A 22,529-nucleotide genomic window follows, 5' to 3' on the forward strand; every position below is an offset into this window, starting at 1 on the left:
ACTAGAAGAAGCCCAAGATTGCGTCCGGGCGTTTGTTTGGCCAAAGCAGCGAGTAGTCCTAAGAGGATGCGAGACCACCTAGTCAGGGAGAAGTTCGGCCAACTCAGGTTCCACGCCTGTGCCATCGGACGTCCGACCACTCCTGCATGGCGTGCCTTGCTTCGTCCCTCTAGCGCGTCCAAAACCGGCATGGAGTCTTAACTGGCCTGGTTAGACAGAAGACTACATTCTGTCGATTATGCTGCCTTTTGTTGTGGTGTCGACGAACATCTCCTGGCTGACTGAGTGCCGCTCCCTTGGACTGCCGAAGACTGCATTTCAGCAAAACCGTCAGCCAAGCAGACACACTGTGGAGCGAAGGAATCTGGGTGTACCGGGTAGAAGGAGTCCAATCGCATTTCAGCGAGCTATCGAAATGATGACGCTTCTTTCTTTGCAACCAGGCTGCCCTTTCCTTGAGGAAATCTCACTTCCACAACCTATCAGTAGGAGGGGTGCGTATAAGCTGCTGTAAGTTGACCACGATCCACTCTTACTGGTACGCCAGATAACCAGTTTGACAGGGCAATGTGACTCCTTCCAACGGCCGGTTGCCCTGCCCTTTCCTCCGTTGTGTTCGTGCTTGTGGTACTGTACATCATGTCGATACGGCGGACATCCATATGTCCCGCACGAATAGCTTGAGAACAGCCAAGGTCGCCAAGCGTCTTCCCCACGGCCGCTCGGATTCTCTACAAGTCTATGACCCGGACGTGCTCCCGGGCTAGTCGAGACAATTTCCTCGTAACCCTCTCGGAAGAACCCCATTCCCCAGCGATCGAATCCTTCCGCAACTAGCTTGCCCTCTCGAAATAGCAGGCGCCTCTTGGACCGGCCTTCTGCAGGTCCACGCGGGCTAGGGCAGCCCGTCGCATTGAGGTCGTATGAGAGCATGCGGTTTGTAGGCTAGATTTTGGGTAGCAGGTGATTCTTGGTAAAGGATCCCCCTTGCCTTTGGCCTGCTGTCTATGGTTTGGGAGAAGACTAGACGTGGCAGTCCTGGGGACCCGTCCTCGACACTAGTCGAGGTTTCTTATACTGGTGAGTCTGCGATCATCATCCAACAATCATCTACCTTCGACTAATTCCAGCCCCTCTATGGATGTGCGGCTTCTTTTGATTATTATCGATCGATGGCTGATGGAGCAATCAAGCTCTTCGGTCCGAGACTGAAAATGGACTGTCCGCCCATCGATATGGCGAATGGAGCCATTCGTCATTCTCCCTCGAACTCCAATCAAAAGCGACTCCAGCTACCTTCTTCTCTTTATCACAGTACCTTGGAAGAATGGCAAAAGTCTAGTCAAGGTATTGGAGATATTCCGAAGAGGCACAGTGATGCTCAACCACACCCTTTCCTGGCGCCCTACCCGGGATGACACGCCGCATCTGTGGCCTTCGGGGCTTTCCTTCTCGCATCTCCAAACGGCTGATCCGACTTGGTAGTCTCGTAGGAAAACCAAAGACGTGGCTTGCATGTATTCCATGTTCAGCCAAGACTTAGGACGCAGTGTGCGCTCTCTGGCTTTGTTACGTTGCCCAGCAAGTCTTTCTTCATCAGCCTTACTCGGCCGTGAGACCTTGGTGCTGCCAAGGAGCCTCAATCGTTCCGTTTTCACTTTCCTTACGTTTCTTTACTTTCTGGGCTGCGTTCTCCGTTGTCTCAGCTGGCTCTGGCTGTGGTGAGATGCAGATTCGGCCCTATGGGCTTTCGAGCATGGAGGATTGGCCGCTGCTGTTCATCCACTCACGTCTCAACTTGGGTGTCAAATCTTCATCCTCATCAACGGGCATGGCTGCTTCCGCCGCTACTGTTACCGCTGTTTTGCCAGATAGAACATGAGCATCCACGGCGCATCTGAACATCGGGCATCTCTCTCTCTCGTCCTAGCGCCCGAACTTCGGCCCTCGGCTGGTTCATGCCTGTCTGAACAACGGGCGTCGCCAGGACTTCCCAAGCGGGGGGGTCGGTTTCTGTATGACTGGGCTGGCTTCCGTCAATTCTTGGCCCAGTCTTCCGTACTCACCCCCATGGGGCACAACGAACGTATAGAAGCAACAGGCTCCTTTGCTTCCCGCCGTTATCATCTCACACGCCCCTCATCTTGCTCCTGGGCATGCATCTTGGCTCCTGCCAGATCCAACTTAATCAGGTTTTTCTGCCGTGCCGGGGCGTTTGTTTTGCCCTATCTCCGTCAATATGGGACGACGATGCGGAAAGCAGCCAAGATGTCGGGCCTGGTTTCGTTTCTTCTTAGGAGATCGCTCGGCTCGGAGATCCATCTCGGAACTGCTTGCAGTCCTTTTGGATAAGTCTTATGCCGCAAGGAGCCAAAGAGATGATGCGGCACCGTATGTGAGGCAGTTGATTGATACTCGTTCTGGATGACCACGAGATGTTCCCTCGGGAAAGGTACAATTATTGCCTTGAATCTTGTATCAGGTACCATTCTTCTGCACGTTGCCTATGTGGTTGTTGAAGTTACTACTTCGGAACTTCTCGGCTAGTCGCCCAACAGCCAACGATGGAACAATTCAGCTAACATCGAGAGAGGCTTTCAAAAAGTCTTAAACGTCATCTTGCTTCTATCGAAATGTGGGAAGGGCTGTATACATGTGCGCCGCGAGTCTTACGCAGCCACCCTGACTCGTCTTGTTTCTCGGGCCGCCATGAAATGGGCATCTCACGGGAACGGCTGCAGCCCAAATACATGTCTTCCCAAGATTTCGACGGGGACGGTAACTTGTAACAGACATTAACCGACCCACCGCCCGATAAGAAATACCCCGAGTGAGAAGAAGGGAGATGAATACCTCTGTCGTAGGATACACGATCCTCAGATGGCCGTTCTATCTTCACCGACGCCCCCTCCCCCTTCCTCTCCGTCTCCTCGGAACAATTATTAGTTCAAGAGACTCGTAGTCTTGTGTCCGTTCTCGAATGTAGCCGTCAGACACACACCCCTTTCGCCCGCTCACTTCTCGATCTGGTTTGCTTGATTGGCTGAAGTATCGGCTGGAGTCCGGTTGAACTGCACGACGCACGGCATGCCGCTCAGCCCTCGTCCTTACCCGAGACGTACATGTCCTGACACATGAAGTAGGGAACGCCGCGCAGGTATTGTCTCATGCAGCCAACCCTACTCTTCCCACCACAGGCTTTTGGCTCCTGTTTCTATCTGATGAAGGAGCCATGAGCGGCGGACAAGTGAAGGTTTGCTTAGCGCATCGTTGAGGAACCTAACTCTACTTCCTTTTTCTGGGTTGTGTGTTTCCTTTCTCCTAATTTTTCTTGCCTCCCGGTGTACGGAAAAGTCTCTGGGCTACCTCCTTCCCGGCGCGGTGGGAAAAGTAAGAGTTAGCAACCAAACAGTCGGGATGTTGCCGAGATGTCTTGAATGTTTCAACCAAATCATCCCGGCAGTCTGTGAGTCTTTTTTCGTTATCCATCACGATCTTTCCTACTCATACTCCCCTTCCACTGACAAACTCCCCCTCTCCCCCGTCGGAAGTAGAGGAAATTTAACTAGATAAAACAAAAGACGACTGATATACGTTTTTGAATACATCCGAGAAGACGGGGAACGGACGTTTGGTTCCTCGGTTTGTATGCCAGGCTACTCTACGGATCCCGCTAGATTCCCGTCTTCCCGCTCGCCCGGGCTTATCGTATCTGATTACACTGACTTTGGGAGAACGAACGTGGCGAGGGGGGGCACTCGTTGTTTCCTCCTTTTCTCCTCCTTACTTCTTACCAGTTACTCTAACAGGTTGTTGAGATATTCAGGGATATTCGGCCGTTCTACAAGCAGCGGTAGCACACGAACAATGCCCAGGCCCGGTTGAGGGTGTTCACGAGAGCCGAAAGCCATTCGGCGTCTCTTGACAGTTTTCCTATTCGCAGAGAGGAAGACCCATGCTTGTCATGGTTATCATGCCCGTGGGGGCACAAGACCAACGTTTGCAAGGAAGAAGACCGAAGCTAGGTCTAAACCGTCAAGCCCTTTTCCCGCTGTATCGCGCGGAATGGCTTGCATTAGCCATCTAGCCCCCCCCCCGGATGCGACTTCTCGAGCCGAGATGAGAGGTGGTCTACGGAAGCCCAGCCTACTGGTCCTTCCAGTCGGATGTAATCGTCATCTGTCCTCCTCTTCTCGATCCTTCTCCTGCTTCCCTCGCGGCTGGCTGATCCTTCCATGTAGCCCAACCCGTCCTTACGCAGCAGGAGGTCAGCCACCCTCTCGGCGGGAGCGGGAAGAGCTGGGACCGAACATATCCTGCTTCTTTTTCTCCTTTTCTGGATCCGCATCCACAACATGATCCCGTCATCCCACCATATCGCTCTTCCTTCCCAGCCGTCGCCCCTCTCTTTACCCTCCTTCGGTGCTGCTCCATCTCATCACTCGCCGGTCTCAAGGCCGTACCGCGGATCTAAAGAGCCCGCAGTACGGCCCTTGGGGGTAGAGACGTCCGCGAGAAGCACACTGACACGCGGCGCCTCTGCTGATTTGAGGCCCTAAGCTGGTCTCTGCTTCTTATTGTTTCCCCGGATGTCATGCCAAGGGCTGACCTGAGCGAGGCTGAAGCGTCAAGCATCCCGGTTGAGAGGCTTCGAGCGAATCCTCGAGCCTCTTCGCGACCTCTCTGATCCGTGTAGTTCATCCGTGTGTGCCCCGGAACGAGTGCGCGGCGACTTCTTCTTCACAATTTTCTTCTTGTGCTCCTCGCTCGTGCACTTCGACCCCGACCCTGCAGGTCCTGGTGTAGGCAGGGGGGGGCACGCAATGGAACACACACACACACACACACACACACACACGCACGCACGCACACACACGCATACACACAAGCACGCACACGTAGGAGGCACATCCCGCGCTGCTCCACGCCGAAGCCATAACCTATGGGGAGGCCCCAAAAGCTGCGCTACGGGGTTCCAGATCCCGCAGACCACAGAGGTTACACAGGCCGCATTGTGTATGTGAAGCAGGTCTGCGCACCCCCACTCGGCCATTCTGCAGGAGTGGTTTGGTTGGTATATAACTCTAGGCCGGGGGGCAAAACGGCCGTCTTGACTAATCCGACTTCCTTCCTCTTTCTATGTTCCCTTGGACCACTGAACGGTGCTTGTTTCTTCGATATACCCGTCGATTCCCTGTTCCAACCCTTCGCTTCTGGTCCCCGGTTCCCTATCAACACCAGAACCATTGGTAACCCTCCCGCTCTCATCATCACCTCTTTCCCAACATCTCATTCGAAACCATGGAGCCCAAGCCGACGACCGCTGTCCCCGACACGACTCACGATGATACCATCTCCCTCATGATACTTGAATACCTCTAGGCACCTCTCAGGATAGCCACTCTTCGTTGCCCGTCTTCTCTGGTCAAGCAAGGCGACGCTTCGATTCTATCTTCATGCCCAAGCACCACATTCAAACTGGACATGACACTCTTCTCTCAGTACGAGACGAGGCATGCCTCCACCATCGTCTCCTTTCGACTCCCGAGCATATTTCCTCCACGGTCTTCTAACCTCGCGAGGCACCGCTATGATCGCAACCAAGACCACACAGAAGACAACTAGAAGAGCTAGAGGGAGAAAGAAGCTTCGCCACAAAGAGCCGCCACAGAGAGCATGATGCCTTGTCCGTCAAGCTCTCGCTGCCTCAACCTTGGAGCCCTTCCCCGAACGGAGGTCCTTGGGGGCGGCTCCTCGCCGGCTTTCGGCACCTTTTTTTGTCTCGGTCTCTACAAGTCGGCCAACATCACAACGTGTCTCGGTGGGTGAGGGCAGCTGTCTCTGCAAGGCGGTCCAACCCAACCGCTAACCCCCCGCCCCTAGGAAATGTTGAGCAGCGGTCATCGCACAAGCTGTTGGGATGATGACCAGCCGAAACGTCTCACGGCACATCAGTCCCCTCGCCGGCAGGGCAAGTGCGTATAATCTTGGACCCTTGAGAGCACATCATTTCTCCTCAAGGCTTTCAATGCTAGCTTGAAACAAGTCAAAGACTCCTCAGACCCCCCATCCAACTTGGCGGCCGGATCCCGACAGCGTGATCGCCCTTTTCCTTACACAATCAAAGCAGAACAACTCGCGCTTAGGGGAGGGTGATGGCGTACAAAAGAATGCCGGCAAAAGTCTCAAAAAGGTCCGCAGATTCTTCTCAAACTTTCCTTGGAAGTGCCTCAGGGGGGGGGGGGCAAGACCTACAAGCCCGTCCTTTACAAGACAGTGCAGCCCATCGCCAATCTCGTTTTTCTCTCCGTCTCCACAGCTCCAACATCTCGAAACGGCTGCTTCAAGACGATATCTTTTAAAAAAAGAAAAAAAAGAAAGAAAAAAAAGACAGGCTCGCTCGCGGGTGCATCGACGGGTCGTCTCCCTTGCTTCATCCGATGGGTGGCTCTCTCGCTCGACTCTCAACCTCTACTCACGTCGTCTTGCGGCCCTTTTCGCATAGTTCTTTAGTCAGCCTGCGACCTTCCCGCCTTCACAACCTGGTTTACGCCGCGGAATGCGCATGAAAAAGAAAAAAAAGTCATCACCGGACGTCTCCACGGGTATTCAGGGTGACACCGTAGTCGAAAATACTGAGAGAGCGGCGGCAAGGGCCGACGCATCGTGGGAGTCAACCGGTGTGTATCGCCATTTCCATTTGTTTTGAATACCTATTTATATATATGGCCCTCATCTACGCTCTTGGAAAGAAAAATGATTTCAGTCTGCCAGTGTCGCCAACCCCCCCTCCCTCACCAAGAAATATCTCCAGCACCTCCAGCACCTACAAAACCTCTCTCCACTAGCGAATCTGGCTGATAGAAGAGAGGGTAGTTGCGGGGGGAAAAGGGGAAAGATTCGCCGATAGACAGGCGATGTTGTGGTGATTAATTATTATCCCTCCACCCCCCCTTCCATCACTCTGCCATTCATTCGACCCTACCCCGGTATCAACCAAAAATGCTTGACATATGCATATGACATCATGGGTACTATGTACAAGAACGGGACCGGGATCCATTCAAGAAGAAAAAGGGAACGTATCAGGTTGTAGGGGTCTCCCGGGTTCAAAGATGATTGCCAACGACGCGCGAGCGAAGCCTGGCGGCGGCGAGGGCGGGAGACGCGGCAGCGGAAGCAGAAGACGCGGCAATGGGGGCGGGAGAGGCGACAGCGGGAGAGGCGACAGCGGGAGCGGCAGGGGGGTTGAAGGTTGCACTAGATGAATCAGGTCAGCTTCCAAACAGAACATGAAGGCAGGCAGAGTAAGAGATAAGCCGTCGACGGAGGGGACCTTCTTACCCATGATACGTCGAGGGTGGCTCGAGGAACATGCCGGTCTGGTCAAGCGGGTTCTCGATGTTTCCGGCAGCATTACCGGCAGTCGGGATGCCTTGGGCGAGGCAGGCAGCCTTGTGGTCCTCCGGGATAGCGAGGTTACGGAGGCGCTCGGGGGCCTCGATGATTGTGGCGGTGAGACCCATCTCGACGTGCCACTCGATATGGCAGTGGAAGAGGTATACGCCCGGGTTGGTAGCTTCGAAGCGGATGACGGCGTGCGAGCTGCCCATTACAGAGACGGTGTCGCGGCGCGGGGGCTTCTGGTTGAGTCGGGCGCGGTCGACGCCGGGCCAGTCGCCGGCGCCGCTGGCGGCGCGCCGGACGACCTGGAATTGGTGGCCGTGGAGGTGGAAGGGGTGGATGGCCGGGTCCCTGTTGTTGACGACGATGTCGACGACGTCGCCGTAGTTGACGACGAAGGGGTGGATGGCGCCGTACACCAAGGGGTTGGTGTTGTTCTCGCCTGTCGTGGCGGCGGTGTAGAGCGTGGGCACCTTCTGGTCGACGTAGGGGGAGCCGTTGACGCAGGAACGGGGGATACCGCTCTTGTCGAGGCAGAAGTCCCAATCAAACTGGAAGATCTTGGTGGCTTTGGGCAGGATAGGGGCGTCTCCGAGGGGCTCGAAGACGGCGTCGTCCGAGGGGCGCCACTCCTTGACGACATCGGTGCCAAAGGGCCTGTCGGGGAACATGACGAGCTGGCCGGTATAGTTGAAGGGCCAACTCTGAGCGAACTGTTTGTTCGTGAAGTCGCGGTTAATGTCGCCGGCAATGAGGAAGCCATAGTTGCGGTTGTCGCGGTCAATACACTTGACGAGGACGTCGTACCGCTGAGCGGGGGCAACGCGCAGCATGTACGTGGTCTTCTGCTTCACGTAGGCCGCGTCGGACATGATGACGTTCATGTCGTGCGAGTCGAAGTGGACCATGAACGAGGCCAAGGCGGCGTAGTTGATCATGCGGATGCGGTACGTCTTGCCCTTCTCGAACTTGAAGTTGGCCCCCATTCCGTCGTTGACAACCAGGCCGTTGGGAATGGGTGGCGTAAAGCGAGTGTTGGTCGGAAGGAACATTTTCTGCACCAGGGGGATGGCCTGCTGGTTGTACCTGTAGCAAATTAGTCTCGGAAACATCAAACCCCTAGTTCTCCCATACGGCTACTCACCAGTCCGACATGGACAGGATGTACTCTTCGTCGTACTTCCCAGCGTAGGGGTCGTTGGGGTCATGGATGATCATGGGACCACGCATGCCGTCGGGGTACTGACCCATGTTGTGGGAGTGCCACCAGAAAGTGCCACCCTCATCAGCCTGTATGCCCCGTTAGTTAATCACGAGTGTCTTGTTTGTATACTGTATGCCTGTGTGTGGCTCAAGCCAAGCATGTTCTTTCTTTGACGGGTCTATACTTACAGTGAAGGAGTATGTCATGGTCATGTCGGGAGGCAACGGGCACTGGGTTACCATGCTCGGGCCGTCCATCGAGTTGGTGCTGACCTGGTTGATGCCATGGAAGTGAATTCCGGTGGTCTGGTTACCGAGCCTGTTGGTAAGGTTGACCACGACGGTGTCACCAACGTTGGCCTCGATCTTGGGGCAAGGCCATTGACCGTTGATGCCGATGACAGGTCTCGAAACACCTAGAGGAGCAGCAGTGACCCAAGTGGCTTCCCAGTTGAACGTGACGGTCGCGGCCAGGGCGACGTTGGCCCAAGCCAAGGTGATGAGAGATGATAACATAATGATAGGCACGCGAGACCAGGCAGACCTAGTCGGGCGAGCAGCGAGCAGTGAGATGATGGTTGTTGTTCTTCCAGTGAACGAATGTAGAAAGGAAGATCTAAATACAGGGGAAAGGAAGGAAAACTAAGGCGCGGCTGGGAAGATGAGCTTTGATATTCGGCTTTCGGGAAGGGGGGCGAGAGAGGGAGACCTTATAAGAAAGAAGCACACGAGACGGGCCCCCTGGTTTGTACAGTTTAGCCAAGAGGTGAGAGTTGACCGCGAAACGCAATAGCCTTCTCCTGAACCTCGGGCCCCGGCTGCTTGGTATGGTTGGAGCTCTGACATGGCATGGTGCCGGCCTTGGGTTTGCGAGAATCGATCGATGCTCGGGCGAGAGACGAAGCACCCACCGGAAGACGGCGGCAGAGATGACATATGGCGCCGTGCTGACTGCTTGCACATGGCAGGTACTCTGGGGCCGGGCATGGCCAGAGATACAGTCGTATAAGCCACACCATGATATTAGCTCGAATGCATGGTCGGATGTCCGTGGCCTGCAGCAAGCTGTGAGTGGAGGTGGAGGGGGTGGGCAAACCCTGTCGAGGCCATCTAGGATGATCAGTATTGTTTAACTCTCGGGCAGATGGCATCGCAGAGCATATGGTGTAGCATGTTCTCAGAAGAGAAGAAGCGTTGGGAGAACAGACGATATTCAGACGGACGGGATTTCTTGCTTGAGACAGCGGTGGCACATTTCGCGGTGCTACGACCAACAAGGAAACCTGGAGCTGCAGGAGGGGGAACAGAGGCGCTCGAGATTGGACTCCAAGCTGCCGGTGAAAGATAGATACGAAGACCCAAACGAGGGAAGAGGGCAACAGGAAAAGGAAAACGAGGCAAACAACACGCGCAGTTCGCGCTTGCGATATGGCTCTGGAGCTCTCCAGGGTACGCCAGCTGTCCGAGAAGGTCAACCGAGAGACATGCAAAACTAGTGGGATATACACTATTGGATGATGCACCTCTACGCCTTCATGCAGGCAGGGCTCTGCAGATGAGCAAAATTGGTCCGGGAAGGTTTTGAGGGGCACGACAGCAAGTGATGGTGCGGATCCCTGGACTTGCAGGCGGGGGGAGATGTTGTGAGCAGGAGGTCAGGTCGGTAGACGGCGTCGATGCTGGCCTTGCAGTGCAGTCAGCAACACTAAGATGCATATAAGCCTTGCCAGTCCAGTTCGCCTCCACGACCCCGAACGGCTGCTCGGCTATCGATACACATTGTGCCTTGAGCAAATAAAGAGAGAGAGAGATGGAGAGAGCGCAACTGACACAGCACAATAAGGCGACTAGAGTCTGGAGCCTAGAGTCTGGTGGGTGCAGGAAAGAGCTAGAGGTTGCAGATCTAGTTCGGCCGAAGTGCTCAGGTGCTCGGCGACGTCATGGTGGTAGCTTTTCCGAGTCGAGGTTGGGTCGGCACCGTCGGTGGATTGAAGGGTGAGAAACGGAGCGCTCCAGGGGGCGGGGGGGATGAAGATGGGACGGTCGCAGTATTCCGCCCGTCGGGTTATTCGTCCCAAGTTCCATCTTGACATCGAGAAACACATGTTGAAATCGTGGGGGGGCTAGATCAAGATCAAGAGCATGCGAATCCGGGTTCCCTGCGGCGGATGTGGAACAACTCAGCGCGTGCAATTGTGTCTCAAGTTCGTCTACTCGGCATGGGCAAAACGGGTGGCTTTCTTCTTGGCGTGGCGAGTATCGACCGTCATTCAAGCATCTTTGGGCCTTTTGCGTATGATGTGACGAGATCTCTTCATACGCTCCACAAGGTGTGCTTGGTCTAGCTGCCACGGCAAGCAATTCGACCGTATGTAGGTAGTAGTGGCCGTACCGTTCTCCAGAAAGACGCGCCGGGCGGTCGAGGATCCCTTGGCGTCAATACCAAACGAAACAAAGGAACGGAACAGGCGGTTGGGATCATTGCTGACCTGACTGAGACGGCGAAGAATCCGTGTATGCACATGCCTGTTGGCGTACGCGATGCAGCCAAACGTACATAGGGCTGGATGCATGGTTAGGCGTCTGATCGACTAGGCAACGTACGAAAATGAACGAGCATGGTTGAGGGAGGCGAGGAAAAGACCGCCTGCGTGTGTTGCGTGTGTGTAAGTGGAAAGAAGGTCGACTGCCGGACACAACACAGCCAAGCCTCATCCATGCTTATCTGGGGAGCGACCTGAGCATCGGGACGTCCCCAACTCTGGGAGATACCTTGGCACAGGGAAGCTGAAATGCCCTGAGATGCGGAAATCCAATCCCGCATTAGCGCTAGGCATCGTGTGTTCCCCCCCCTTACCCACCATGCCGTGCCCGCCAAGTCTTCCTCCGCAGCACTTCCGCCCCTCAAAATAGCAATAGGGTACATAGAATCACCTAGCTTTCTACAGTATCCGTATGTATTTTGTTGGAACTAGTAGCGAGCGGCCTGCTCTCGTGTCGGCCCAAGAGATTTAGACCGTCTTGGGAGAGGCCATCTTCTCTTGGTCAACATTAGGACCGGACTCGCAGCTTAGGGGGGTTAGAAGAGTAGGTTGGCAGTTCCATACTCGCTTTCAAACTCGACGTGATCTTGATTGTGCGGGCTCCAAGTTGTTGGAGACTCTAGACCGAATCCGGAGGTCGTCGTCCTGTTGGTCTCTCTGGGCCACACGGGCCAGTCCTATTTCTGGGACATGTCCCTCTTTCAGAAAACCCTCAAGCTTCCGGGTCTAACTCCCCGGCCATCGCTTAATCTTCGAATGTACTCACTAGTATCGCCGGCTCGCTTCTCCCTTACATCCTCTACCCAGTGGGCCGAAGCTCAATGAATGATGACATGACTTCTGACATCAGTTAGTCAGACAAACCCGCAGTGGCCCCTGTTCTTCTGCCTCTCCTTCTACATCGTAGTCCTGCTCCTGGCGCGCCGCTATGCAGGCTCGACATGACACTAATGTCACAGGTAACGGCAAGCAGACCGTTTTTGCTGAGCTTGCTTGCATACAGTTCCCGACTGAGACCAGGACGCAATCTTCCGAGAGCGAAGTAACCCTCGCACAGAGACCACCATCACCATCGTCACCGTGGAATACGTATCACTCGCCGAACACGACTACGAGCCAACCGACCGGTCCCCTGGTTTTTCAGGTGGCCCAGATGCCACACACACACACACACACACACACACACACACACACACACACACACACACACATTCCATCGGCACCTGTGTCCATGGCATCCTTGTCAGCAACTGCTGCAAACGCCCGTAACGTCAGGATGGCCTTTGTATCTGCGCAGCGCCCTAACTTGAGGCCCGAGGTTTAGCTGATAATCAAGTGTTTGCTCGACTTTTACGATTGGCCAGCCTTTGCACGACATGCATGGTGCATCGCAGTGTGTAGTACACTCTTCCTTCTCGCCAGCCTGGACTGCTTCCAGACGATTCCGCCCGCGGGACCCCGCTAGATCAGATGGCCAATGCTGTGCTGTCAATGATTGCCAAAACAAGCCAGCGCTCACACCGCAGTGTCTGTTCTGTTTCCTTCTTGCGTGGTGACACACGCTCCCGAGACTGAGAGGGGGCGGTGGCGGCGGCGGCCATCGATACACTTCGTTCGTTGCACGACGAGCGTGTGCTTGCTAGCAAGCCTTTGACAGCGACAGGAGTTGCCGTGCATGTAGTAAGAAGGAAAATGTGCCGCTGGTGCGTCGATGGACACGTCAAACCTGCTTTGGAGGCGTAGATAACTGCAGCGTCCAATGAATAACAACCCGTAATCAGGCCGACCTCGAACTAATCTAATGCCCGGCCAGTCAGGCCCCCTCGTCAGTCAGTGAGATTTCCATCCAACATCCAACAGCGCACATGCATGGATCATGGAAACTCGAGAAGGACCATCCCTTGGCGTTGTCTTTTCCCGCTTTTTCCAGCCCTCGCAGCCCCCGTGTTACCGCCAAGCTCGGCGCTGCCTACTCGGTTAGCGATCTCACCGCGTTTTCCTCGGCGAGCCTGCGCATGTCGTTTCTTTTCGTGGACACAGTCGAACGGCGGCGGACTGTGCAACTCGACAGGAAACGAGGAAACCAACTGCTTTAATTCAAGCTGCCATCCGACTTTCGTAGGGGTTGCGAGTATCCGTGCTGGCCCGGCTGGCTCAGAGCCTCGGGACTCGGACCCTCTCGTGCTAGTCAGTCACCAAAGCATAATACGCTTCGCTGTACCACTTCTTGTCTTGTCACCATGGCTCGATGATTTCGATAGCCGGTGAAAATGGCTCGCCCGTCCCCAATGCGGCTGCCTGATACCTGCTTCCAGTGCCGAGTCGGCGCATCCTTGGCATGGTCCCAGTCGGACGGCTCATTGTTGACGAGCAAACAAAGTCATAGTCGGCTCAGAGCCCCCAGGCGTCACGTAGGTTTTTGGTTTTTGTTTTTTTGAATGCCGAGCCCGACATGCTCTCCATCTGTTTGCGATAACCTCCCTGATTGGTCAAGTCCCTCAACATTCCCCCCTACAGGCCAATGGTAGGGACCCCTTTAGCCCTAAAACTAATATCCGAAAGCAGATGCAACCCAGAGGCTCATGTACACCCTTGGAAATACCTGTATTGCTTCACGCGCCGCCTAGCGGCCTCACGCCGTCCCCTGCCGTGAGTGGTTGGATGCAAGGCATCCCGCCCTTAGCGCCTACCGTTCACCGAGCTGTGCATTAGCCCCCGGTCCCCGTCCGAATCTCCATGTGGTCTACAACAAAGGAAGAGGGAGTCGGCTCACTCGACATCCGCCTAGGTCCGCAGGGGAGGGAGGGGAAAGACCATCTAACAACCTTTGACGGGCCTGGTGCTGCATTCCTGCGCCCGGCCGTTGACAGCGATCATCACGCGTCGGTTGGTCTAGCTTCAAATCCTCCGAATGCTGACCACCGGGGGGTGGCACTCGATGTCTTGGACCCAAATCTCTTCAATCCGTTTCTCCACTTGGCGTGTTGCCTGATGAACCTGCAATCGGCTCTCGCGTCTCCACTTCGGTCGGCGCCGGTCATTCGGTTCGCCGGGTTGGTGACGACCGGATGTGGGGCCCGGAGCGCGAATTCCGGATGTCCCGCCTTTTTGGAGTGGAAAAACCCCCCGAGTCGCTGTCTTGACCCTCACTCTGCAGGCTCCACCCTTCGACACTGGCATAACACAACACCGCAGAATCGAAACTTGAGGGTCCTTTTGTTTTGTCAGGACCCCTTACCTCATCTGAAGCTAACTAAGTAAGCGTTTTGCTGACAGCAGAAGTTAGCAGAGGAAGGGGCTACTGTTCCGTACCTATGGCTTGGTCCCCAAAACCCTCCATCCGAGAATTGCACACATTGGGGTCCAAGAAAGAGCTCGTGCGTTCCACCGTTCCTGACTTGCCCAGGAACGCGCATCTCGTGTCTGCACATAAACAACCGTTGTTGGTTTGTTCCTGTCAAGCTCGCTAGCGCGTGTACTTGTGTATGTGCGTGCGCGCTTTGACGCCAGGTGAGCCGGGAGGCTAGGTTCCTCTTCTCTGTCACGCTCTGATCGCGATAGCCCGCGAGTGTTCCCACAAAATCGAATGTGGAAGCGCCACAACAGTTGCCTCTCTCTGATGATTCGCTCGGTCGCGGCTTGCGAACACGAGAAAAGGCACTGACGGTCTCGTTCTCGCCGCTCCCGCCTTCTGCCCGGCGTCCCTTGGCAAAACAGTCTTTGACCTCGGTTTAGTTGTCGCGGATTTTCTCTGTGGCCCGCAAACCTTCCGTCTCCAAGGTTACGGCCTGACATCACGAGCCCCGGGGCGGCCGCAGGCGCGCCCGCCGAGACCTGCGGTGGGTTCGGGGACTTAAGGAATGCGAGCGGGCTCGGTTGTGGCTCTCACTTCGAACACACAGGGTACACCACAACCTCAACATCCGTGCTCTAGGAACAATATTTGGGATGTGTCAATTGAAGGGGGGAAAGGCAGGAAGTGGTATGGCCTTGAAAACTCGACTCTTGATAGCTGCGTTGGTTCACACTGGGGCTTGATGTCTGGGTTCGGCGACCAGGGGCATTGATTCTGTAAACAAACCAATTGCTTACCTCCTTGCTTACAGTACATCGTAGAGCCCCGTAAGGCTCGTAGGGCTTTACCGATACTCCGGATCTTAATTATCTGATCGTGTGTGGGTGTGCCTCACGTGCAGAAAGTATGTGGAAATCATCCAGTCAGAACCATACTTGCGGGTGCGTGTGCTCAACACTGAGTTTGAAACATGGAGAAACCCTCTTGCCCCATTTACTTCCGACTACAAGCTCCTGTACAGTAATTGAAACGACTGCCTCGAGAGATGCCATACGGGACATCTTGTCCTGTCAAAGGGGCGACCCAGGTCGTTGGGCATGTGTCCAAGTTCCTGCCAAGTACCAGAGATGTCAAGGTTTCTGCAAACCTGCAGCTTGATAACACTCCTGCTCACACGAGTTGATTCGATGCTCCTGAGTTCAAAAGCTCCTCTGGGACAACTACCTTCAAACAGCTCCCGATATAAGACCGGGGGTTAGCGGCAAAGTCAATGTCTTGTCTGAGTTTCGCGTCTTTTCCACTTCGTGGTCTTCAAGACTGCACCGCCACACACCACCTTCCCGTCATCGGAACCCTTTGACGAATATCGGGATTAAAGTTCAAGGAACGACTTGCGTACACAACGGCAGACAACACGAAACTAGGTTCTAGAGTCAAATGCTTCTGGCAGGCCGTAACAGGTGCGCCTTGAGATGGGAGGGACATAAAACTCAGGCTGTCTTCCCCACGGAGCTCCGTTTTACCCTTCATGGCCATCATCACACGTCTCTTATTGACCAGCGTGAGTAAACAGGCCAATCGACTCGGTGAGTACGCCGAACCGACTCAGTGCTCTTTGCCGACTGTTGTCCAATTTGGGGCTGCCAAGGTCTTTGTGGCTTTCAGGCTCCCCTCATCGCAACGTATTTTTCTCATCGTCCGCCACTGTCCACACCTGTTCCGACTTCTCGAATGAGGAATAGCCCCGAAACATGCCCTTCATTGCCGGTAACACCTCGCTTTTCGGTGCTTCAGAGTCCCCCCCCCAGGGGTCTTGGCGAAATGGTTTAGCGAGATCAGCTAATGGCATTGGGCCAACTGTGCTTCCATCTCGAAGATCGAGTCCGGTTTCGATTGTTGTTTCCTCGATTTAGAGAACAATCCATCAAAGTATACCACGTGACTCCGACTCGAAAGCGCCCACGACCGACTTCAGATGTCTGAACAGACGAGTTGTTCTCGAATCATGAAAAGCGGACGACCATAGCGGAATCGACACTCAGAGTCGACACCATCCACGAGACCGGACTTTGTCGAGCCGGGAGCAAGCCATACTACATAGAGAGAATCTGATCCCTTCGAAGCAGGTGAGACCGATTACTGAAGGTACAAATACTAATCGGGATTACATCAACAGACCCTCACACTACGCCTCAAAGTAACACCTGTGCGGTGTTGATCAATAAGCAAATCCACGCGGCAAGAGTGTTGCGACGGAAGGCTAGGGCGTCGAGTCCAGTACCCTTTCACGCCAGGTCCTGCTGCGTCTTCACGCCGGATGATTCATCAACAGGTAGCTGCCCGAGTGGCAAGTGACTGAATACCATGTTTGCATAAACACTCATGAGGGAAGTCTCGTCATCATTCGGTTCTGCCCTTAAGGACATTCCAACATAGAAGAATCCATCCAGTATCACGTACAAACTACTTCTAGTCCAAGTCTTTTGCCATTCTATCTCTTTTTTTGCTGTTTTGTGTTTCCAGATATCCCTTGAATATTGCTTGGACTTTGCTCTCCACCAACTGGAAGCACAGAACAAGACGTCTTCAGCTGTCTGCGCCGTTGCTCTAGTACAAATTTAGTCACTTCATTCAGCATTGCAGCATTGCTGCTTAAATTGCCTACTACATCTCTTCTAAGTTAGCAAATACAATGCAGCAAGGAAGTTGTGAATCTTGGTGACAATCGTGAACTCTCGCTAGTACACTTAGATAGTTTTGTGAGCACGAAGCCTAACTATCTGGTCATCTTTGACGACAACTATGTGATTTTCCGGCTCTTTCTTCGGCCTCTTCAGTGAATTATGATGCAGATCACGCCAATACATGTGTCAAGGTCGACTCAAGTGTCCATTTCAGGAATCCTCCAGACTTAGCAGGCGGTTGATTGTATCAGTTCCGAGCCACCGCATCTCAGCACTCGCTCGTTTTTAGTCCAAATGCTCGTCCTTCGACTCCGTCTCTTTGACTTTTGCTCCGATTTGCACCGTCTTCGGTTTCCGCAATCACATTGGCAGAACTCGACACTGAACGAAACCCCATACGGTGAGATCTTATGAGTATTTCTTTTCGAGGCTTACTGAGGTGGTAGCCTTTTCGTTCGGTCTCTATTCAAGTTACAGAAAACATTGTTTCCAGTGTTGGGGGCAAGAGACGCATCGCACTCAAGATGCCACGTCTATTCGCTCTCTGTCACGAGTGAGCTTTAGAGCAAGAGAAGTACCTCCTAGCTCATTTCAATTAGTCAATTTACTTACAATGCGGTTGGATACTAGTTTACCACTTGCCTAGATCATCGTCTTTCCTCAGGAACACTCTCAGGGAGTGGTCTATCAACAACATCATCCTCAATAGGTTAATGGTGGGACTTCCGGCTTGACGAGATAAGCCATACGGGCTATATGCCCTTAAAAGCAACTATGCCCCCTTTTTAAAAGTACTATGTAGCTGCAGAGACGTCGGAGAGCAAACAAAAAGAGAGATATACCACAATATAAACTCCTACATCGACTGACAGCCACCTCCTACAGCAAACCGAACAGGGCACACAAGCTGGGGGTCGGTTTCACAAGGTAGACAAATGTTGCTGACTCTGAACAAGGAGTACGACATCGGTCCAAAAGTCGAGTTTGATGAGGTTTCACTTGAATAGCCCGAGTCGCCAGTGATACCATCAGACTCAATGACATCGCTGACTTCATCACTCTACCCGGGCCACCCAATTACATGTCAATGGAGTCCATGGGCAAGAATGTCTTCGGATTTCACATCGATAAGACATCATTCGGGCTCGTATTGCGAAACCCCTAACTTTCCAGTACTCCTCCCGGCACCCCAGGATGCTCCGCGACCCGTTCCGGTACATGGCACCGATTAAGCGGGTCCGTCCGGGGCCGGGGTTCGGGGGAAACTCGAAAACGGGGTGTCGCTGACTGCGAGCAAACAGAACATGCCAAGACATACAATCCGAGGGGGGACGAACGGAAACCATGCAACACCTTATCCGGCGAATACATCGTGGCATCTGCTCGACGCAGATTCCCCTAGATGTGCATAGAAAATCCCATGATATAGGAACTCAGAAGCACTTCCACCTCCGCTATCTTTCCCTGCGATCCGCAAATGATTGCCCCCACACTTCCAAGTTCCATACTCGCCACAGTTTTCCCCCTATTAGGGGCTGAAGACAGTTGTGTTCATGCTTCTCACTACTCCGTCTGGTTTGGGTTCGCAGACAACATCATAAGAGAATGATAGATTGACTCGCAACTGTCGAGCAGTTGTCGAGAGCTAAGCTTGATGCTCACAAACATGCACACAGCCAGGCGAATGGGTCACGCCACGGGAACCAGCTTTTGTTGCTCCCTGTCTCAATTCGGCCCGTCAACGCGCTTCAGCTGACGACTCTAAAGCAAGACTACTGCTGTATCCAGAAGAACCGAGAGAGTAAGCATCCCCAGCTTGCCGGAACTGTCTTTTTTGTAAACACCGTTCCTAACCAGCAAAAATCTCCTCCAGGCCGCTCCACGTGCCCTTGGACCTCTCTTCCCAGTACGAGTCCTTGCCCATTCTCAGCTTCCATACCTCCTCACCCTCCGGGCCTTGGCCGACCTTGACGAACCACTTGGGCTTGTGCTCCTCGCCGTTCTCTTCGAGTACGCGACGCCGGGCTCGCTGTGCCTCCTCTAGCTTCACCTTCCACTCCTCGGCCTGGTCGAGATCGCCCTCCTCTGCTAGCCGCTGGTCCGGTCTCAGACGGCTGTCCGTGGGCGGCAACCTGCCCTTCTCGATCTCGGTTACCTCATTGAGACCCGCTGCAAATGTGGTCATTCCGTACGTGTTGGCAGCGTTGTCAACAAGTTTTCCAACACGCCATATCTCTTGCCCTGCGCCCTTTCCGGCCTGAACGATACGAAGACCGCCAGTCCATGTGCCGGAGAGGCTGCTACCAGTGTGGACGCCATCCGGTCCGTACGTCTCCACCTGGACATCCTCGCCTCGGCCGCCGAACATACCCTTGCTCCGGAACTCGACAGAGGCCTTCGCGCCGCTCGAGTCGTTGCAGATCTGCATAACACCTACTGGTTCAACATACTTCTCGCCCATGACGACGTTGCGCAGGAACATGGTCGCGTGCGTCCACGAATACAGCTCATCCGTTCCGTCCGGAAGTCGAAGAGCGACCCGGACGCGGCCTTCGGTCGTGATTTCAGCACTCTTGCCCCAGAATTTCTGCGATGGCGCCGGAGACTGGCTGAAAGACCAGTTGGCCGAATCAGCTTGCATAGCAAGCCTGACGGGGCGATGTGTGACCTTTTCCACAAGTAGGCGGAACCCTCCTGGGACTTCCTGTTCCGTCCGCAGCATCTCGTACGTCTCGCCGAGAAGAGGGTTAAAGGGCTTGCGAATAGCGCGCTCCTTGGCACGGCCGGTACTAAACTGCGACACAGCAAATGCTGCGACGTAAAGAAGACGGTCCTTGGCTTCTTTTTGCCGGACAGCCTCATCAAGGAGCTGAGCGTATTCCAACTGTTCTGCAACGCGCTGCAACAGCGAGATGGGTTCGTTCGCGGACACGGGCATACTAATGGTGCTAAGATCCTTGCCTACATTCTTTCGCACGAACGCAATCAGACTCGGTGGCTGCACCATGGCCGGTGGAATCGTGGACCGCCTGGAGACTGAGATGTCCACCGGCAGCGGAGTCAGGCTCTTGGGCTTCGCCGGATAGCAATTCGTGTCCTCTGAGCCGAGCCCCTCATCCTCCTGAGCCGACGAGATGGAAGATGAGTCACTCAGATGCTCGTCAGCATCCGAGTCCGGGCTCTCATCCTCGCTTTGGGCAATCCTGACAATTTGCGAGTTTGTTTCACCGGCTTCAGCATCGAAAAACTCTTCCGTCGACACTGTTTCCATACTTCTCCGGGAGGGTGCGGCGGACAGGGGGGCGGGTGTTCGACGGCGTTTGCTGTTAGCAATCAGGGTTGTAAACTCGGCCACGACTGAGTCAAGGTCGTTGAGCACTGCTGCGCAGTGCTCCTGCGTACTCTTCTCTTCGTGGACGGACTTCTGCTTCGAGTGTCGCGAGCCATTGGCAGCAACGGTCGTCACGGAACTAGGAGATGGAACAGCAAGGGCAGAGGCGGCAGCGGCGGCGGTGGATGCTGTGGGTGTCGCGTTGCTCGATTTGCGCTTCCAGAAAGGGCGCCTCTGGGGCTGTTCAGTGGTAGTGGGAGGGGCGAAATAACCGTCGGGCTCTTCGCTCACCGTGCTGCCTGGGGATAGGTAGTTGGAAGCAGCCATGCTGACGGGCCTCTGAGTTGACATGTCCTTGACCAGACGACGGAGCGCATCCCTGGTGCCAACCATGCGGCTGACAAGAGTCTCGACCTGCTGCCATTCGCGGTCTTCGTCTGGGTTCGATTGCGTGGGCTTCAAATGCGTCGTGTTGACCCTCAAGGGGGCGGCCCTATTGCTGTTGGGCTGCTGCTCCTCCACGCCTCTCGCGGCGCGACTGGCCTTCTCCAAGGCCTTGGCCCAATCGCTGAAGTCCTTAGCATTGGATGCCCGCAGATGCCAGATCTCGGCGCCCGAGTCAATGTTAATCTCCCGGCGGCGCTCGTCGGCGGCGATGGCGGCAAGACTCAAAGGGATGGCACCACGAAGGGCGGACGAATTGCGGTTGTAGTAGTACGACAGCGTGCAGGATGAGTAATCCAACGAAAAGAATCTACGCGCGTAACCCTGGCCCTTCTTTCTCCTCCTCTTGTGCAGGATGCCCGTATGGTAATTGGTGGTCCCATCACTGCGGCCCGAAGCTGACGTCGGGCGTCCCGCGGCAGGCATGTGGCTGTGGAGGCTGTCCTGGGAGGCCGAGGTGACGGCGGCCATCTGCGGCAGGCTGGTTTTGCTGGCGGTGGCGTTGGACCCAGCCTGTAGGTTCGGGAAGCTGTGAGCGGTGGTCTGGGGCGGTGCGCCGGTCGGATAGGTGAGGAGGACGAAGGTGGCCGTCTTGGAGATCTGCTTGGAAAAGGTGTTGTCAAAAACCAAGCCGAACATGCCGCCCTGACCGTGAGGCACGTCCCAAGTGCCGGTCGACACCTTGTCGGCATCGCATTTCCCATGCCATTTTATGGGAATGAATCCCTTGTTGGCGAGCTGCTCTTGAGCGGTGCTCGAATCCCTCCTGGCGAACGGTTTTTTGGGTTCGGCAACGCCAGAGGTGAAGGAGCCCGGGGCAGCCGCTTCGTCGTTCTGGTTGGTGATGAGGCCGGCGGCGCCAGTGCCGGGATGCTTTACAATGCCAAAGTTACTGTGCCGACGAACGAGCGGTCAGCAAATGGGCGGCGTGGGAGAGACAAGGGGAGGAAGTGGCAGCAAGATACGGATCACGCACATGGATTTCTTGTGTGGTTGAACGCTCCAGGATATAGTGTGGCCTTCGTCGACCTTGACCCATCGTACGATGTAGGACTATTTCGAGCAAGGCATAAGTCAGTACATCGAGGTGGCAGGGCGGTTGACGACTCACGTACCTTGCTATGTATCTCAAGCTGCTCAATGCCCGCCATGTTTGCGGGTTGAAATGGGAGGAGCTCGAGCTGTGGGTGAAATTGAGGGGGAGGGATTCGAAATTGGCGATCGAGCAGGCGTTCAGGTTCTGGTTCGGGTGGAGATCCCAGCACTATTGAAGGACCATGATGTGGAGGGCGACGAAGGAGGTTTGATGACAGCTCAATGGGACGGACAGGAGGGCGAAGCGGAGGGCGAAGGCGAAGGCGAGGGAGAGGAGAGAGAGGGAGAGGGAGAGGGAGAGGGAGTAAGACGTAAGTGTTTGGTTTGCATACGAGAGGAGGGTGAGAAACATATGTCACCCTTGCAAGAAGTCGGGGGGAGCTTCCTCGCACCAAGCACGGATAGGTATTGCAGTATCCGTTCCGTACCTGGGTACGCGGACAGAGGGTACATGCCTACGAATAGAGAGTGTGGGACGTCTTTTTTGGACACTTCGCCCAGCCTGAACCCAGCCACACCTTTGCGCCGAG

General features: G+C 54.8%; 3 protein-coding genes across 3 annotated transcripts; all 3 read right to left on the reverse strand.

Annotated features, from left to right (window-relative positions):
• Positions 1-7,109: 7,109 nt before the first annotated feature.
• Positions 7,110-8,456, reverse strand: CH63R_08919 (Multicopper oxidase; the record flags this gene model as incomplete). Its single annotated transcript, XM_018303893.1, has 2 exons — positions 7,110-7,260; positions 7,345-8,456. 2 exons carry the CDS (start codon positions 8,454-8,456, stop codon positions 7,110-7,112), a joined length of 1,263 nt encoding a protein of 420 aa, XP_018155916.1.
• Positions 8,457-8,544: 88 nt separating this feature from the next.
• Positions 8,545-9,123, reverse strand: CH63R_08920 (multicopper oxidase; the record flags this gene model as incomplete). The annotated part of the gene is made up of 2 exons (XM_018303894.1): positions 8,545-8,694; positions 8,797-9,123. The coding sequence occupies 2 exons, from the start codon at positions 9,121-9,123 to the stop codon at positions 8,545-8,547; spliced, it is 477 nt and encodes a 158-aa protein (XP_018155917.1).
• A 9,855-nt stretch (positions 9,124-18,978) lies between these two features.
• Positions 18,979-22,055, reverse strand: CH63R_08921 (Oxysterol-binding protein; the record flags this gene model as incomplete). The annotated part of the gene is made up of 3 exons (XM_018303895.1): positions 18,979-21,796; positions 21,881-21,957; positions 22,020-22,055. The coding sequence occupies 3 exons, from the start codon at positions 22,053-22,055 to the stop codon at positions 18,979-18,981; spliced, it is 2,931 nt and encodes a 976-aa protein (XP_018155918.1).
• Positions 22,056-22,529: the final 474 nt, after the last annotated feature.

Source organism: Colletotrichum higginsianum, chromosome 6, assembly GCF_001672515.1.
Source record: "Colletotrichum higginsianum IMI 349063 chromosome 6, whole genome shotgun sequence".
Classification (NCBI taxonomy): Eukaryota; Fungi; Ascomycota; class Sordariomycetes; order Glomerellales; family Glomerellaceae; genus Colletotrichum; species Colletotrichum higginsianum.